General features: G+C 44.4%; 1 protein-coding gene across 2 annotated transcripts in view; it reads right to left on the minus strand.

Moving 5' to 3' along the window:
• Positions 1 to 13,850, minus strand: part of ACOT12 (acyl-CoA thioesterase 12) — a 546,146-nt gene that overhangs the window by 27,123 nt on the left and 505,173 nt on the right. Inside the window, exon 13 of one of the 2 annotated variants that reach the window (XM_086960839.1) lies at positions 802 to 930. The exons of the other annotated variant lie outside the window; for it this stretch is intronic. Within the exon in view, the coding sequence (XP_086816965.1) occupies positions 802 to 930 (129 nt within the window). The remainder of the gene's footprint in view (positions 1 to 801; positions 931 to 13,850) is intronic. 2 annotated transcript variants of the gene reach the window in all.

Consider the following 13,850-nt stretch of genomic DNA (forward strand, 5'->3'; position numbering starts at 1 on the left):
AAGATACTAGGATCTTACAAAGCACCTCCTCTGACCTCTATTATTTGGGCAGTATACTCTTGTAGTACTCTAACCTTGAATGTAAAAAGTTTAATTTCATGTCTAATACTTTTTCTTGTCAAAGGCCCTTGCATGCTAATTCTTTGAGGTTTAAGATGGTTCCATTCTCGACTCTCACTAGTCCATAAACAGGAAGTGGCCTGTTTTTTTCTTCCTAAACCATCATGGCTACCAGCACAGTCCCTGTCCCATGCTTGTTTCTCAACACATCATGACAGCATTAGTTTCTGTTGGCGATTTCTTGCTTCTTCCCAGCTCATACTTTCTGTATCACTTCACTGCAGCCCCACGTCACTTTCACTGCCACAGACCCGCATGGTCAGCCAAGGAGATGTCGGCAACAGTGCGTACACCCACTCTATAGCACCAAGAGTAATCACTGTCCTCCTCAAGCGAGGACTACTCGTAAAATACACAAGGTAGCTGCGGTCATCCTTTACAGGTGTGGGATCAGATCAATGGAGAACAGCTTTCAGAAATCAGTGTTAGCTCTACACAATACTGAATTTTGCTGTGGTATCTCCAGAGGCCACTTTATTCCTGTAAAAACATTTCAAGGTCATACAAAATAAAGGTGTGCTTGCTTTCTTTGGGTCAGAAAGAGGTGGAGCTATGGCAATCAGAGCTGCATGGCACGGCTTGATCAGCAAATCAGTAAATGTTCTCACTAGTGTGGTTCTGCCAAATACGAATTCCTGGGCCCAATGTCAGAGGCATACGGATGTTCAAGCGTCAACTCACCCTTCTTTGTCCGGATGTCTATGGGACAGAAGCACCACGAAATCTCGAACCTTGTCTTCATGCACCGCTGGGCAGGTGTAGTGATATATCTTATCATCTTCACTGATGGGGTCTATGGCCTCGCATGTTCTACAAAATCAATATAGATGCATATATAAATGTAGATATATACAGAGAGAGAGAGAATGAGAGAGAGAGAGAGGGAAAGAAAAAGCATAACGGATGTCCAACCATACACAGTGCAAATGAAAAACAAAAAGTTTTGATTCCATGGTTCCAGTAACTAAAAGGGAATCCTGCATGCGCTATATATGCTATACACAGCTGTGTATAAGAATAAGGCATACACATTGTTAGGTCCTGGAACCATGGCGAGACGTTTTATAAAGTTTATTATTTATACCTTGTAAAGTGCAATATGTCCAATTAATATGATGTTTAATTTCTCACCAAATCGTGTGTGCCCACAATAATGCTAAGTTATCTTCCAAAACAATTTCACTAAATTATAAATTACTGTCCCCAATGTTTTCCACATTTTATGCACACATGTCCATTATGTGAGGCTTTTATAGGGTTCCTAATTTAACCCCTTCACAAAGGGGTTGAAAAAGCCTTGACAGTTGGTGAGATCAATTTATTTAAGACTTGCCACTTGGCATATTAATTTAATCCCTGTGTTACAGTATTTAGTGGTTCTCCTTTTGAACAAATGTTTTGTCACTACTGAAGCTTTTTCGAGTTTACGGCACTGCCAATCACCAACCACTTCAGTTGTTAGCTTAGTGTGTTTTTTCAGAACATGATTATACAATTGCCATCTTGTATTTTCTCATTCAGCTAATATATGTCTATATATTACATATATTATGTCTATATAATAATAGATACAGTTGAGCATTTCCGTTTCTATTTGATACAACAAAAACCTGTATGTATTATGTCTTAACGGTTTACTAACTTCCCATTTTAAATAAATCCTTCTAAAACATATATTGCCATTTCTTATGTATTTTATCGTATGAAATTGATGTGCAGAGGCGGCTCCTCCTCTAAGGGAGAGGAGCGTTGCCTCACTGCATAAAAAATAAAAATAAAATGGTAATACATTTTTGTTATTGTAATTTTATTTTTCCCATTGCATGCAGTCAGTTGCCTGTGTGCAGGGCGGGGCAGGGCTGGCCAGAGCAGGGAAGGAGTGTTTTGCACTCTCAAAGTACGCATGACGAGTTTGGCTGTCCCTCTTGCATTATACAGCCTGGTCAGGAAGATGCCCAGGCTCCCTTTTCCAGTGTGAGCGGCGATCCACGGGGCACAAACCAATCACAACGCTGCATTGCAGCCTTGTGATTGGCTCAGAGGACCCTGTGGGCCGGGTGCTTCCTGATGCCGGCCAGACTACAGAAATGAAGAAGGAAGAAGAAGCACAGGAGGCGTTGGCCGGCCAGTCGTTTAAAAGTATGTTTTTTTTTGGGTTAATTAACCCCCATCCCCCTTCCTCCCCCTCTACCATCCCCGTCTGGTAGCAGCCGCTACTGGTGATGTGATAACATATAATTAGGCTTTCCTGTTTTCAGTTTCTATTTTTGGTCAATTCTGGTGGGGTTTTTTCAGTGTTTTCAATATCTTAAAAAACTGTTTTTATCAGTGGTTACACATTTTCGCGCCACTAAAAACAACAGAAAAAGTGTTTTTCCGGTGTTTATGGAACGTTTAACTTTTATTATTGATTGCTTTCTGCACTGAAAGAATATGGTATATAGACAGTGTACTTATAGTGTATATGAGGTCCAAATAGATTTTTGCAAATTAATCTTATTGGAGTACACCATACAATACTTCTTCAGTGAGTCTTTGGGTCATGTGCGCTCGCTCTTTCCTTTCCATGAAAACTTCTGTGAAAAGGCCCTCTCAGCAGTCATAGCCCATTGGGCTGAGAACCATCAGCTAAGGGACACAGTTGAGATGACTCTTTCTCTGATGCCACATAAAGCACGCAATGATAAATATTTGCATTTTAGTTCCTGTGCATAAGAAAACAGTGCACCAGAAGGGACTAAAAAGTCAATAGCATCCCTCATTAACTCTTAAGATTGTAAAAATGCTTTCCGCATACCATCTAACAAGTGGCAAGGATCTACTGCAGGGAATCACTTCAGCTCGGGTATCAATTTTGACAGGTCATCACACAACTTTTTTATATACGTAGCTGAATCACTGCAAATACAAACAATATCACTCCAGCCTTTGTTGAACTTGGAAAGAACCTTTTTTGCAGAGCATTACAAGTGGCACTGCATTCCAGGTTTTCCAAAAGTCTGGTGTCATGTTTTCACCACTATCCCAGATGCTTGGTGATATATATACTGGTCACTATACCTTGCATTGTATGTTTAAAGCCTGAGGTGTTGGCAATTCACCTACTATCAATACTGACCCACTAGAAACTATGATCTGATGTATTAAGGGATTTTACCCATTCTCTGTGGGTAAATGTGATGACACATATTAGGAAAGATGTTTATAAAACCAGCCATTTCACTTATCAGTGAAAGAATCAAATGAAGCCAAAATATCAAATATGAGTTTGATATTTCCTGATTCTGTATAGTTTATAAAATAATTATACTAGTCCTGAAACCCTGCATCTTTAGACCAAAAGCCACAAAACTGAAAAAGTAAAAGAAAGAAGAAACAATATTTTAGTGGCATCCCTAAAGAACAAAACTCAAGCAGAATAATGCTAGCCAGTCTTTCTTTCTGCTCGCTTGTATAACAAAGTTACATTGTATTGACGCCTTCAGGAAGAAAAACATGACTCTTTCACTCTCGTTTTCATTTCTTTGAATAAAGCTGTTTGACTGACTGACTGACTGACTGAATGGCATTTAGTTTGTGGTTGTCCAGGTGTTTTTTCAGTGTTTATATGTTTTCACCGGTGAGGGCTATTTTTCTTTCAGTGGGGTTTTATCAGTTATTATAGGTTTAAACCTAAAACCCCACAGCCTACATATAATCTAAAAACTGGTAATGCAGGTTGGCCCCCTAGAAAATGTGCAGGTCCCACTTCCAGATAATTTGTTGTGAGTAAAGCACATCTTTGTAAATTGTCCCTAAGAGATGGTCAAATGTCATCTCGACAGTTTAATCGCCAAATTATTCAGCTAGAAGTGATAATTAATCCCATCGCTGTTTACTTCCTGTACTGCTGATGATCTTCTGGCACATTGTCCGCCTCTTTGTCCCAGGTAAAAAGCAGCTGGGTATCATCTGCATATACCATCACCTTAGCCCCCAACTCCTCTGCCAAATAGACCAGCGGGGTCACATAGATGTTAAAAATAAGTGGGCTAAGTGAGGAACCCTATTGAACACCGGTTGTTACCGGTTGAGGGGAGGAGAAGGATGGTGAGATCCAGATCTGCTCGGCACGCCCATCCAGAAATGACCGAAACCAGTCCCACACGACGCCATACAGATCGATCTTAGCCAGACATGAGAGAAGAAGAACGTGTGGGACCGTGTCGAACGCCGCCGAGAGGTCAAGCAAAATTAATGCTGCTCTCCCGCCGGCGTCAAAGCACTCCCGGATGGCTTCAGCCACCTCCACCAGCACAGTTTCTGTGCTGTGGGATGCCCTGAACCCTGATGGAGCAGGGTGAAGAAGCAACTCCCTTTCCACAAAGCCTGTCAACAGCTTATTGACCACCTTCTCACACACCTTCGCCACAGCAGGGAGGAGGGAGATAGGTCGGTAATTCCCTGGGCAGAGGGGGTCCAGCAACCGCCTTTTTTTAGAAAAGGAAGGATCTTGGCCTCCTTCCAAGCCCGCAGGACCACCCCTTTCTGAAGAGACAGATTGATAATGGTATTAACCTCAGTGTTGATAACCTCGGCAACTGCTGCCAGTGTCCTCGCTGGGCAGGGGTCGGAAGGTAAGCCTGATTTCAGAACCTTCAAAATTTTATGACACACCAATAGGTCCACTGTGCGGAATACGGACCAGGCGGGGACTAGACCAGCAGATGACATTCTAAAGGTATCTCTATAGTGCTATTGCGAGGAATAAATGCTGCTTGGATAGCCTGAATCGTATACCTAAAACAGCAGGAAAGGGTGTTGCACCAAGAAGGTGAAGATAGCGACACACTTGCTTGAGCCATCGGGGACGTGAAGCTCTGAACAACAGCAGTAACTCACTGACCTATTTACATGATATGCATTTTGTGATCTGCGTGGTACACGTTCTTTGCGCAGGCATATTACCCCACTGTAGCTACCTTACCAAGAGTCAAAACTTCCACTAGACAAACCTCTGATCTCTCTCAATAAAGAACATTAATCACCAAAGTTATCTTCACATTTTTATTGTTGCCTGAAAATTGCTGGAGACCAGGAATGCAGCAGCAGGTATTTTTCAAACCATAATGCGTCTGATTACTATATGACTGTAAATAACAATAAAGCATACATGCAAACTCTGACATGCCTGCTTTTCTCAATATTTCACTTTGAAAGTATGCAATTGTATTTGTTTAATGGGCGGTGATTTGTATAGGGTCACTGGGAAGTCCACAAGGTTGTCCCTGTCCCCCCCAGAATTTTAGTGTCTACTACGCCCCTGGTCGCTTGACTCCTTAGCGAAGCCACCACTGTCCTGATGAAGCGGAGAAACAGGACAGCTGCGGTGCTCCTCACTCCTCAAGGACACCTCTGGTGCAGGAGGACAAAAGAGGCCACGCCGCTGCTTGACTTGGGAGACACGCATGGCAGATTCCAAGATGACTGCTGCTCTCGAGCTAGCTCTTTCATCCCTGTGGCCAGGAATTTAAAAGAGTGGCTCCTTCCTGTCTGCAGCTGGGTGCTGTAATAAGCTCACCACCCCTCACCCACTGCAGAGTCCTAACAGGGCCAGACTGGATGCAACTGGGCATACTGCGAGGGCAATGGAAGCTGAAGTATGAAAAGCGTACCCACTGGTCATATTTGGTCCCAGCACCGAACATTCTTTTGGAAAGGGTCCCAACCCCTATTTGCTGCACCTCCCTTCTGAGCATGCTGTTAAAGCGAAATGAGGCCTTGAGGTACTCGCAGACCGGATCCGATCAAATCAGCTTTAAAGATTATGACATGTGTTTTCAAGATGTCTTCTGCTTCAAAATGGTATAGCAAATGGAATTCAAAGAGAACATGGCACACCTGCGCATAAGTAAAATCCGTATTGAAGGATTTACCCTTTCTGACTTCATTTCACGTATGGGGTAAGCAGATGATGGTGAGAGAGGATTGGGGAGGCAAAAGAGGCTCTGGGATTGCCGACTCAGGCTGAAAAGACCACAATCAAAGAAACAGTGCAGATGTACATATCCTGCAGAAGTGAGTGCACCCTGGGATTGAGACAAGAGGAACATGCTCAGGAAGCTCCTCCATCTTCAGGATAGCGAGGATCAACTATTACCATCCAAAGAGGATTGGGCTTTTCCCTACTGCTGGTTTGCATCTTAGACCATCAGTTTAACAGACACTGGTTGCTTTTGACTACAACTGCCAGTGATCTGGGACCGTGGCCCCTCCAAAGGATGGATCACAGACTCTTTGATCTCATGGCTTTCATGGTGAGGAGGGACCCATCTCAACGGCTATATAAACACTTCATTGCTGCCTTTCACTCAATATTATGTTTGTGCAGGTGCTCTCTAGTTTAGGGCTGGCCGGGTATAGCGGAGGTCTGGTCTCACCTATTCGTTTCCACCTTCACCATGTGCAATGGAGGCTTGGACCGAGACTATTGGCTCTGCACTCATACGGCCAATATTCAGCCATGAGTTGCAAAGGATGACCAATTTTATATGTTTGCTGTAGTGTGTTTTGTATTGTTTCTCTTTCATTTGTTATACTTTAATCACAGCACAAGTCTTTACACAACATCTACACAAATGGGATATGTTTGCACACACCAAAGAGGTACCCAGAGGTAGAGACTAGATGGATCAAACCAGACTCCCAAGAAGGTGCAGTTAGACTTGAATTCTTAATTTGTACTGCATGGCGGTAGGCACGGGCGGTGGCAGAGCCCGGTGGCCGCTTTAACATTACTGGCCTGATTGTCCCTGACTTTTATTTTTAATATTGCTGTACACTGCTGTTGTTGAGGTGCGAGTCATTGCACCAAGCTCTTTTTAAAAACCATTTTTAAAGTGTCTGGGGGCATTCTCTCACCTGCTTTGTCCTGAGCTCGACTGTTACGCCTACCCGCCCCGGTCCGACACGATAACCAGTACTGTTGCGCGGAGAGCGGGTAGGGAGAGCCAGGCACTTCCGGGGGGCTGGTTAGCGGTCTAGTTGCTCACTGGCAGCTATTTATTGAGATGCCCCAGCGACCGAGAAGCGGCCGCGCGCAGCTGCCGCGCCGCCGGCGTGCCAAAGCCGCGCCAAAGGGAAGCCTGTCTGCGCCCGTCTGCGGCCGCACCGGGCTCGGGGCCCAAACCCCTGCGAGAGACAGACCAGATATCCAGTACAGCTCCCAGGAACTGCACGGGCTGTGTACCCAGAATATGGAATGCTGTAAGTACAAAATGGCATGCGACAAGGAAAGGAGAAGCTGTAGTTTCTGTCCATTTACCCTCGATGATAGCAGGGAGGAGGAGGGGGCGACTAGTGAACTCAAATGCTGTTTAGTGAACTGTTGATCACTGGGAAAACACAGGATTGAGGTCTATGACCTTCTGGTCGATGACCAAATTGATATTTTGTTTCTCACGGACACCTGGTTAGGTGAGGGGTCAGGAACGGACATCATAGAAGCAGCTCCCAAGGGCTATGCTATTAGTCATTTGGATAGGAAAGGCGGCAGGGGGGGAGGCATTGCTATTATTCATAAGCACAACGTCCACTGCACGCTGGAGGAGATCAGCTTAACGGAGTGTGAGGCAGGCTCCTTTATGCTTGAGGTGGATCAGAACTACATTATGAAGGGGGTCCTTATTTATAGATCACCAGATCATGCAAAAGGCTTTGTGTCCAGCATTCTGGATTAATTAGCGCAACCTGATTTGAAGGATGAGAAATTTATAGTACTTGGGGACTTGAACCTTCACTTGGATGGTAGGACCTGCCCCACTGCTAGTGAATTTTGCCAGGAAATGGCCTCTCTTCAACTAGAACTCAGATCCACGGCTCCCAACCATATTAAGGGGCATCTCCTGGACCCCTTGTTTGCAAATTGGGAGGATATTGTGGTCCAAACCTCCCTCCCTGTTATTTGGACGGATCACCATTTGGTGCTATTTGCGATCAGACGTCCGAAGATGAAGAGATCAGTACACACCAGCAAGATAGCGGTCTGTAGTTGGTGGGGGTTTTTCTCGCAGGAGCTTTTCACCAAGGCCTTGGGGAAGGATGGCTCGCCAGGGGGCAGTGATGCGGAATTAGCTTGTAAAAACTTAGACTGTCGCATCATGGAGGCTCTGGACTGCACGGCCCCATGGGCTAAGAAATAACAGTTCAGAACCCAGAAATCTGCCCCATGGGTCCCTGAGAGCAGCTAAAGCGGGATGTAAACGGCAAGAAAGGCTCTGGAGGGTAGACTACTCAGAGCAGGGGAAAGAGTTTTACAAAAAGTAATTAAGAAACTACCATAAACTTATTAGAAAGGCTAAGGCGGAACATTTTCTAGAGAGAATTGATTCAGCCAGTAGCTTGACCGGGAGCTTTTTAAGGTTTATAAAGAGCTAACCTCCATTACCAGCTTAGCAGCACCGGCGGTGGGTTCAGAGGGGCTGTGTAACCAGATAGCCGAATTCTTCTCCGAAAAGGTGGAAAAAATATATTCCACCTTTACGGAAGTGGCAAGGAGCCACCAGAATGGGATGGAAGATGGAGTGCTTGTAGAGGAAGGAGGAGGGCTGAAGGAATTCTCGATACCCCTCCACCCCCGGAACAACTGATTAAAATCTGTAGCAGCATTAAGTCCGGTTCTCCTAAGGACCCAGCACCGCCTATAAGGTTAAAGGGGAGTTTGGCATGCCTAGAGCCTTTTATAAGGCACCTGGTGACGAGCTCCTTTGATACTTGTTGCGTCCCTGGCTGGCTTCTGGAAGGAAGCTGGGGTTCTGCCACTCCCGAAGAAACCACACCTTGGGTTAGAGCGTTTAGACAACGTACGCCCTATCTCCCTTTTGCCATACTTCGCTAAAGTGGCCACATGGAGGAACATGAGCTTCTGCACCCTACCCAGTCTGGCTTTCGAGCCAGATATTCGACCGAATCGGCTCTACTTTTTGCCACTGAGTCCATCCGACATTTTGTGGATGCTGGTCAAACGGTGGCCTTAATCTTGCTAGACTTAAGTGCCGCCTTTGACACTGTAGCCCACCACACCCTGGTACGATGCTTGCAGAAAGGTGGGGTGTCGGGCAAAGCCTTGGGCTGGTTAAAACTTTTCTGTCGGGCGGTGCTTCCAGGTGAGACATGGCGAATACTACTCCCGGGTGATCAAGCTGAAACAAGGAGTGCCACAGGGACCGACCCTGAGCCCTACCCTGTTTAATATCTATGTTGCTCCCATGGCGGGGATTGCCAAGAGGTTTGGGATCAGAGTCGTATCCTATGCAGACGAGACACAGCTGGTGGTCTCCCTTACCCAGGCGCCGGAGTCGGCCGCCTTCAGCTTCAGGGCATGCATGCAAGAATTGGCTGCATGGATGGCGGATAACTGCCTGAGGCTGAATGGCGATAAGACTGAGGTGCTGGTGGTGAGGTGGGCCCCAACTGTGTGGTCGTCGGCATGGTGGCCTCAGGACCTGGGGGAGACACCTACGCCATGTGCACAAGCAAAAAACCTGGGATTTTGGCTAGATTCTAGCCTTTCTTTTGACTACCAAACTAGGCGGGTGGTAGGGACGTGCTTCGGAATTGTGAAGGTCCTGCGAAAAACCTTGGACCTATTACCCATGGCAGCTAGGAAGACACTAGTCCATGCACTAGTGACTTCTCGCCTAGACTACGGGAACATTTTGTATCTAGGCGCCTCAGCCAGATGCCTGCTGCGTCTGCAGGGAGTGCAGAACGCAGCCGCCCGCCTTATTCTGAGGCGCCCGAGAAGATCTTCTGCCAGGGCAGCACGGGCAGCACTTCACTGGCTCCCGATTAAAGAAAGAGTCGCCTTTAAAGCACTTTGTGTCTGCCATAGGATTTTGCAGGGAAAGGCTCCTGCGTATCTGGCAGACCTTGTGTCCCTGCACATTCCCTTACGTCAGTTGAGGTCGGTGGGGTTGGTCTGGTATGTGTGCCGGCCATAAAAAAGGCGAGGATGGGTGGCCAATCCTTTCGCCTATTGGCGGCTAAACAATGGAATGCCCTCCCGGTGGAGCTCCGGATGGAGACCCAAGAAAAATGTTTTAGGAAAAAATTAAAAACATATCTTTTTCCTCAAGGATAAGTCTGAGGGGTTTTGGGTTGACCACGGCTATTTTTACCGCAGTGCGGGGATACACTGGCATTAGTGTAACCAGGGCGCTTTACAAGTGGACTTATTATTTTATTATTTTTATTATTATTATGGTGTGGACTTCACTCACCAGCCAAGAGATGAGCGAGACAATGGCTTCAACGCAAAGAGGCTAATGTGGCAAACCGTCAGGAAATATACTAATGAGTTCAAGAAAAGAGATGCACACCTTGTCATCCTTGTTTAATCTTTTCTTAGCCGTTTTTGGTTTCAACAGCGTGCAATAACCTGCTTTGCGCTTCATCTCGGTGCGCTGTGTCAAAAATAACTTCCACAAGGAACCCCTTTTCCAATTCCGTCAGGCTGCACTGCCACATTTTATCTGCTTTTGTCTTGCTTATTCATCATTATTTAAACCGTTTTAATCATTTTACTCTCGGTTTGTAGTCAATTCATTTTCCTCAATTTTTTAATAGACGAAAATGTTTCACAAAAGCTCAGGAGTCCAAAGTGGGTTCCACATTCCATGATGTTTAATAAAATAGCCCAATGCATTTCGGAAAGCACATTTCCTTCTTCAGGGGCATCTACAAATACAAAAACGAATTTTAGCTGACGTGTTCAACTGTGTTAAGCGCTTCATCACATTTAAAAACAAAAATCATCAGTTTTATAACCAAAACCTGAATCACTAACCATTTAAACAATGATTAAACCCGTATTCAGGAACATTCCCGCCTTGGTTTCATCATTAATATTCGGAACTTTGTAACCCAGTAATTCTACCCCACTGTGTGCTACACATCACTGCACTCATTATCCATAACATGTACTAATTTCAGCTTACCATGACTGGTGGGTCCCCAAATTATTTAAAATCAAACGTTCCTTCGTTCCTTCACAGCGTGTAAAAACGCTTCTGGTGAGAGTGAAATTTTTTCACTGCAAAAACCTTTTCTTGAAGTGGTCCCACCCATATTCAGCGTTAGAAGGTAATTCATTACATGTGTGTGCCTCCAAAGCTTATGCATAAACATTAACAAAGGACTACGCAAATTCTAGTTCATCAATGGCTTTCACACAGTGACACTACAATTCCCAAAATACCAAGTAAATATCCCTCCACATTCTTTTTTATAAAGTGCCCGCATTAATCTGCTTACATTTCCTTTGAGATAAATCTATTTGTAAATCATTATCTAAATAAATGTCTGTTTTCCAAAAGAGAGTTTTGGTATATTCTGTTGAATGAAGTGCTTATCTCTTTCCAATACTTCAACATGGGGGAGAACCCAGGTCCTGTGCTTGTCACCATTTATAATATTGCTTTAATCATATACTTCATTTTGGTGTCAAAACAGAGGTTTTGGGGGTCAAGTAGTCTTCTAGAGACAGAAAATACCTCCTCAGAGCAACCCTTCTACCATTTTTCAAAATGGCGGCTCTATAATGATGGATTTTAGCCATCATATTGGTAATTCATTTTAATATTGTTTTTGATTCAGGTTTTCCGTTTATTCAATTTGTAAACATGCGCGAAGCAGGTGATAGTAGAGCATTCTTTACCTCCTGACAGAGTGATGTTAACCACAACCTCTGAGGAATCCTTCAGCAAAGAAAAATGTGCCATATGCCAAACTAATCCGAAAGAAGAGCTAACATCAACAGGGGCTAGACAAAAGAGAGTTTGAGATGCTGCAGAAATACGGCAGGATGAAGCTCACAACAGATTGAAACTGATGGGTTAAAGGATCAAATATGTTATCATTGTAACAACAAGTGCTGCAAGTCGAATACAATGGAAAAAAGCCTAGAAAAATCATCAAAAAATAGCAGAAACCAGTGAATCACAACAAGAATCTGATTCTTCTCAGAAAGTGAATACAACCAAAATATGAATGTACAATGAGCTCCTAGCAGCCACGTAACCGCCAGCCTTCAGATATGTTTGCACTGTTTGAAAAAAGCAAATGAAGTTTTAAGGCCACTCTTGGGTGCTGGCGTCAGGTTCACACTCAGATCAGAGAAATAAATGTTCAACAATGATGGAATTGTATGATCCATAATAAGGAAATTAAGATTTTTCTGGTGAAAATGTATAATGACAAATTCATTTTTGTCAGTCTAACAAATAGAATGAGCCACTTATGGTGTTCTCAGCTAATTTGACTCCTGAAGTTCTTGCTGCCAAAATAAGATCACAGGAGGCAATAAAAGCAGCAGGAACCATTTTAAGAAAAGTCCTGAAAGATTTGGATTTTGGACTTACTGACACATTTTGGGATGCCCCAGAGCTCCACAAATCATGGGAGTCAACAAGAATGCCTGATGTTTTCGTAAACTTTTTTGTCAGCAAAGCAAAACTGTTACAAACGAAAGTTCTTGAGTTCAGAAAAGAAGCCGACAATATTGGTAGTGGCTTTGAAGATATAAGCGAAGAAGTGGAAGACAATGCCATGAACCGACAGGCTTGTGCTGTGTTGTGTACTGTCTTTTCCAAATCATGTTTTATTAATTACATCACTGCAAAAAGAAAACTCCACTACACATGATGACCACCCACGCAATCTATGGCGAGCGCAAAAGTGGAGAGCTAATCACATCAATCAATAGGATTGGTGTATCAACAAGTTATAATGACAGTACAGAGCAGGAACTTGTTAGCAGCTCATGCCGTAAAATCGTGTGACTCAGACAGCACACCACGTCAAAGTCACTTTGCTAGGAAAGGACTTACAATTGCTGCTCTTGATAATTTTCATTTTGAAGACAGCTTTTCTTTGTCTGGAACATCCAGCACAAATGATATTGCCAAGGTGTTTTTTCAAAACTGTACCAATAAAGTAGCTGTTGGAAAAGAAACTGTAGGCATAAGCAAATATAGCTGCAAAATTATAACCTAACTGCCTTGCCAATATGTGCAAAATCACTATAAGCAATCAACACGTCCCAGTCCACCAGAAAGTTGCAAAGTGGCTGAGGACATGGACATTCTCCTACCTGATGCTGGGGTCCACAAAGCTGATTTAACTGAATTTATCATATTGCTTAATTCAGTGCAGACTGAAAGATGAAGAAAAGTCAGTTTCTCCATAGGCGAAAATTCAGGCTCTGATCTCCTAGAATACCACCCCACTGTAAAGGGTTGGGGTCTTACCAGTAATACCATCTCCAATCACAAAGTAGGCCGGCTCCTTGGTTTGAGTGGAGGAGTGCTGCCCCACTTAATTGCCCCAGAAATGCCCGGAGACAAACAATGAAATTGTAATGAAGTTAATTCGTTATCATTCTATTTTTCGTCAACCTGTCCTGAACCAAGTGTCAGGATGGGGCGGGGCCTCCTGAGGGGCAGCTATGGTGGGGTGCCTAACTATGCACTAGTTTATAGTGTGCATGTCTCTTTTGCCGGCCGTCTTGCGATGGCCAGCCGGACATGCACACTATAAAACTCTCAACCTGGTTGTCTTAGACAGCTGGGTTGAGAGCCCACACAAACCTCCAGTGTCCCCGGAAGTGGCGAGAGAGACTGCTCTCTCCAATCCTGGCACTGCTCTCATGTAGCGCCAGGATTGGTTAAGCCCAGCTGGATGTGACGTCAGGA

This window comes from Lissotriton vulgaris, chromosome 3_1 (assembly GCF_964263255.1).
Source record: "Lissotriton vulgaris chromosome 3_1, aLisVul1.2, whole genome shotgun sequence".
In the NCBI taxonomy this organism is placed as follows: Eukaryota; Metazoa; Chordata; class Amphibia; order Caudata; family Salamandridae; genus Lissotriton; species Lissotriton vulgaris.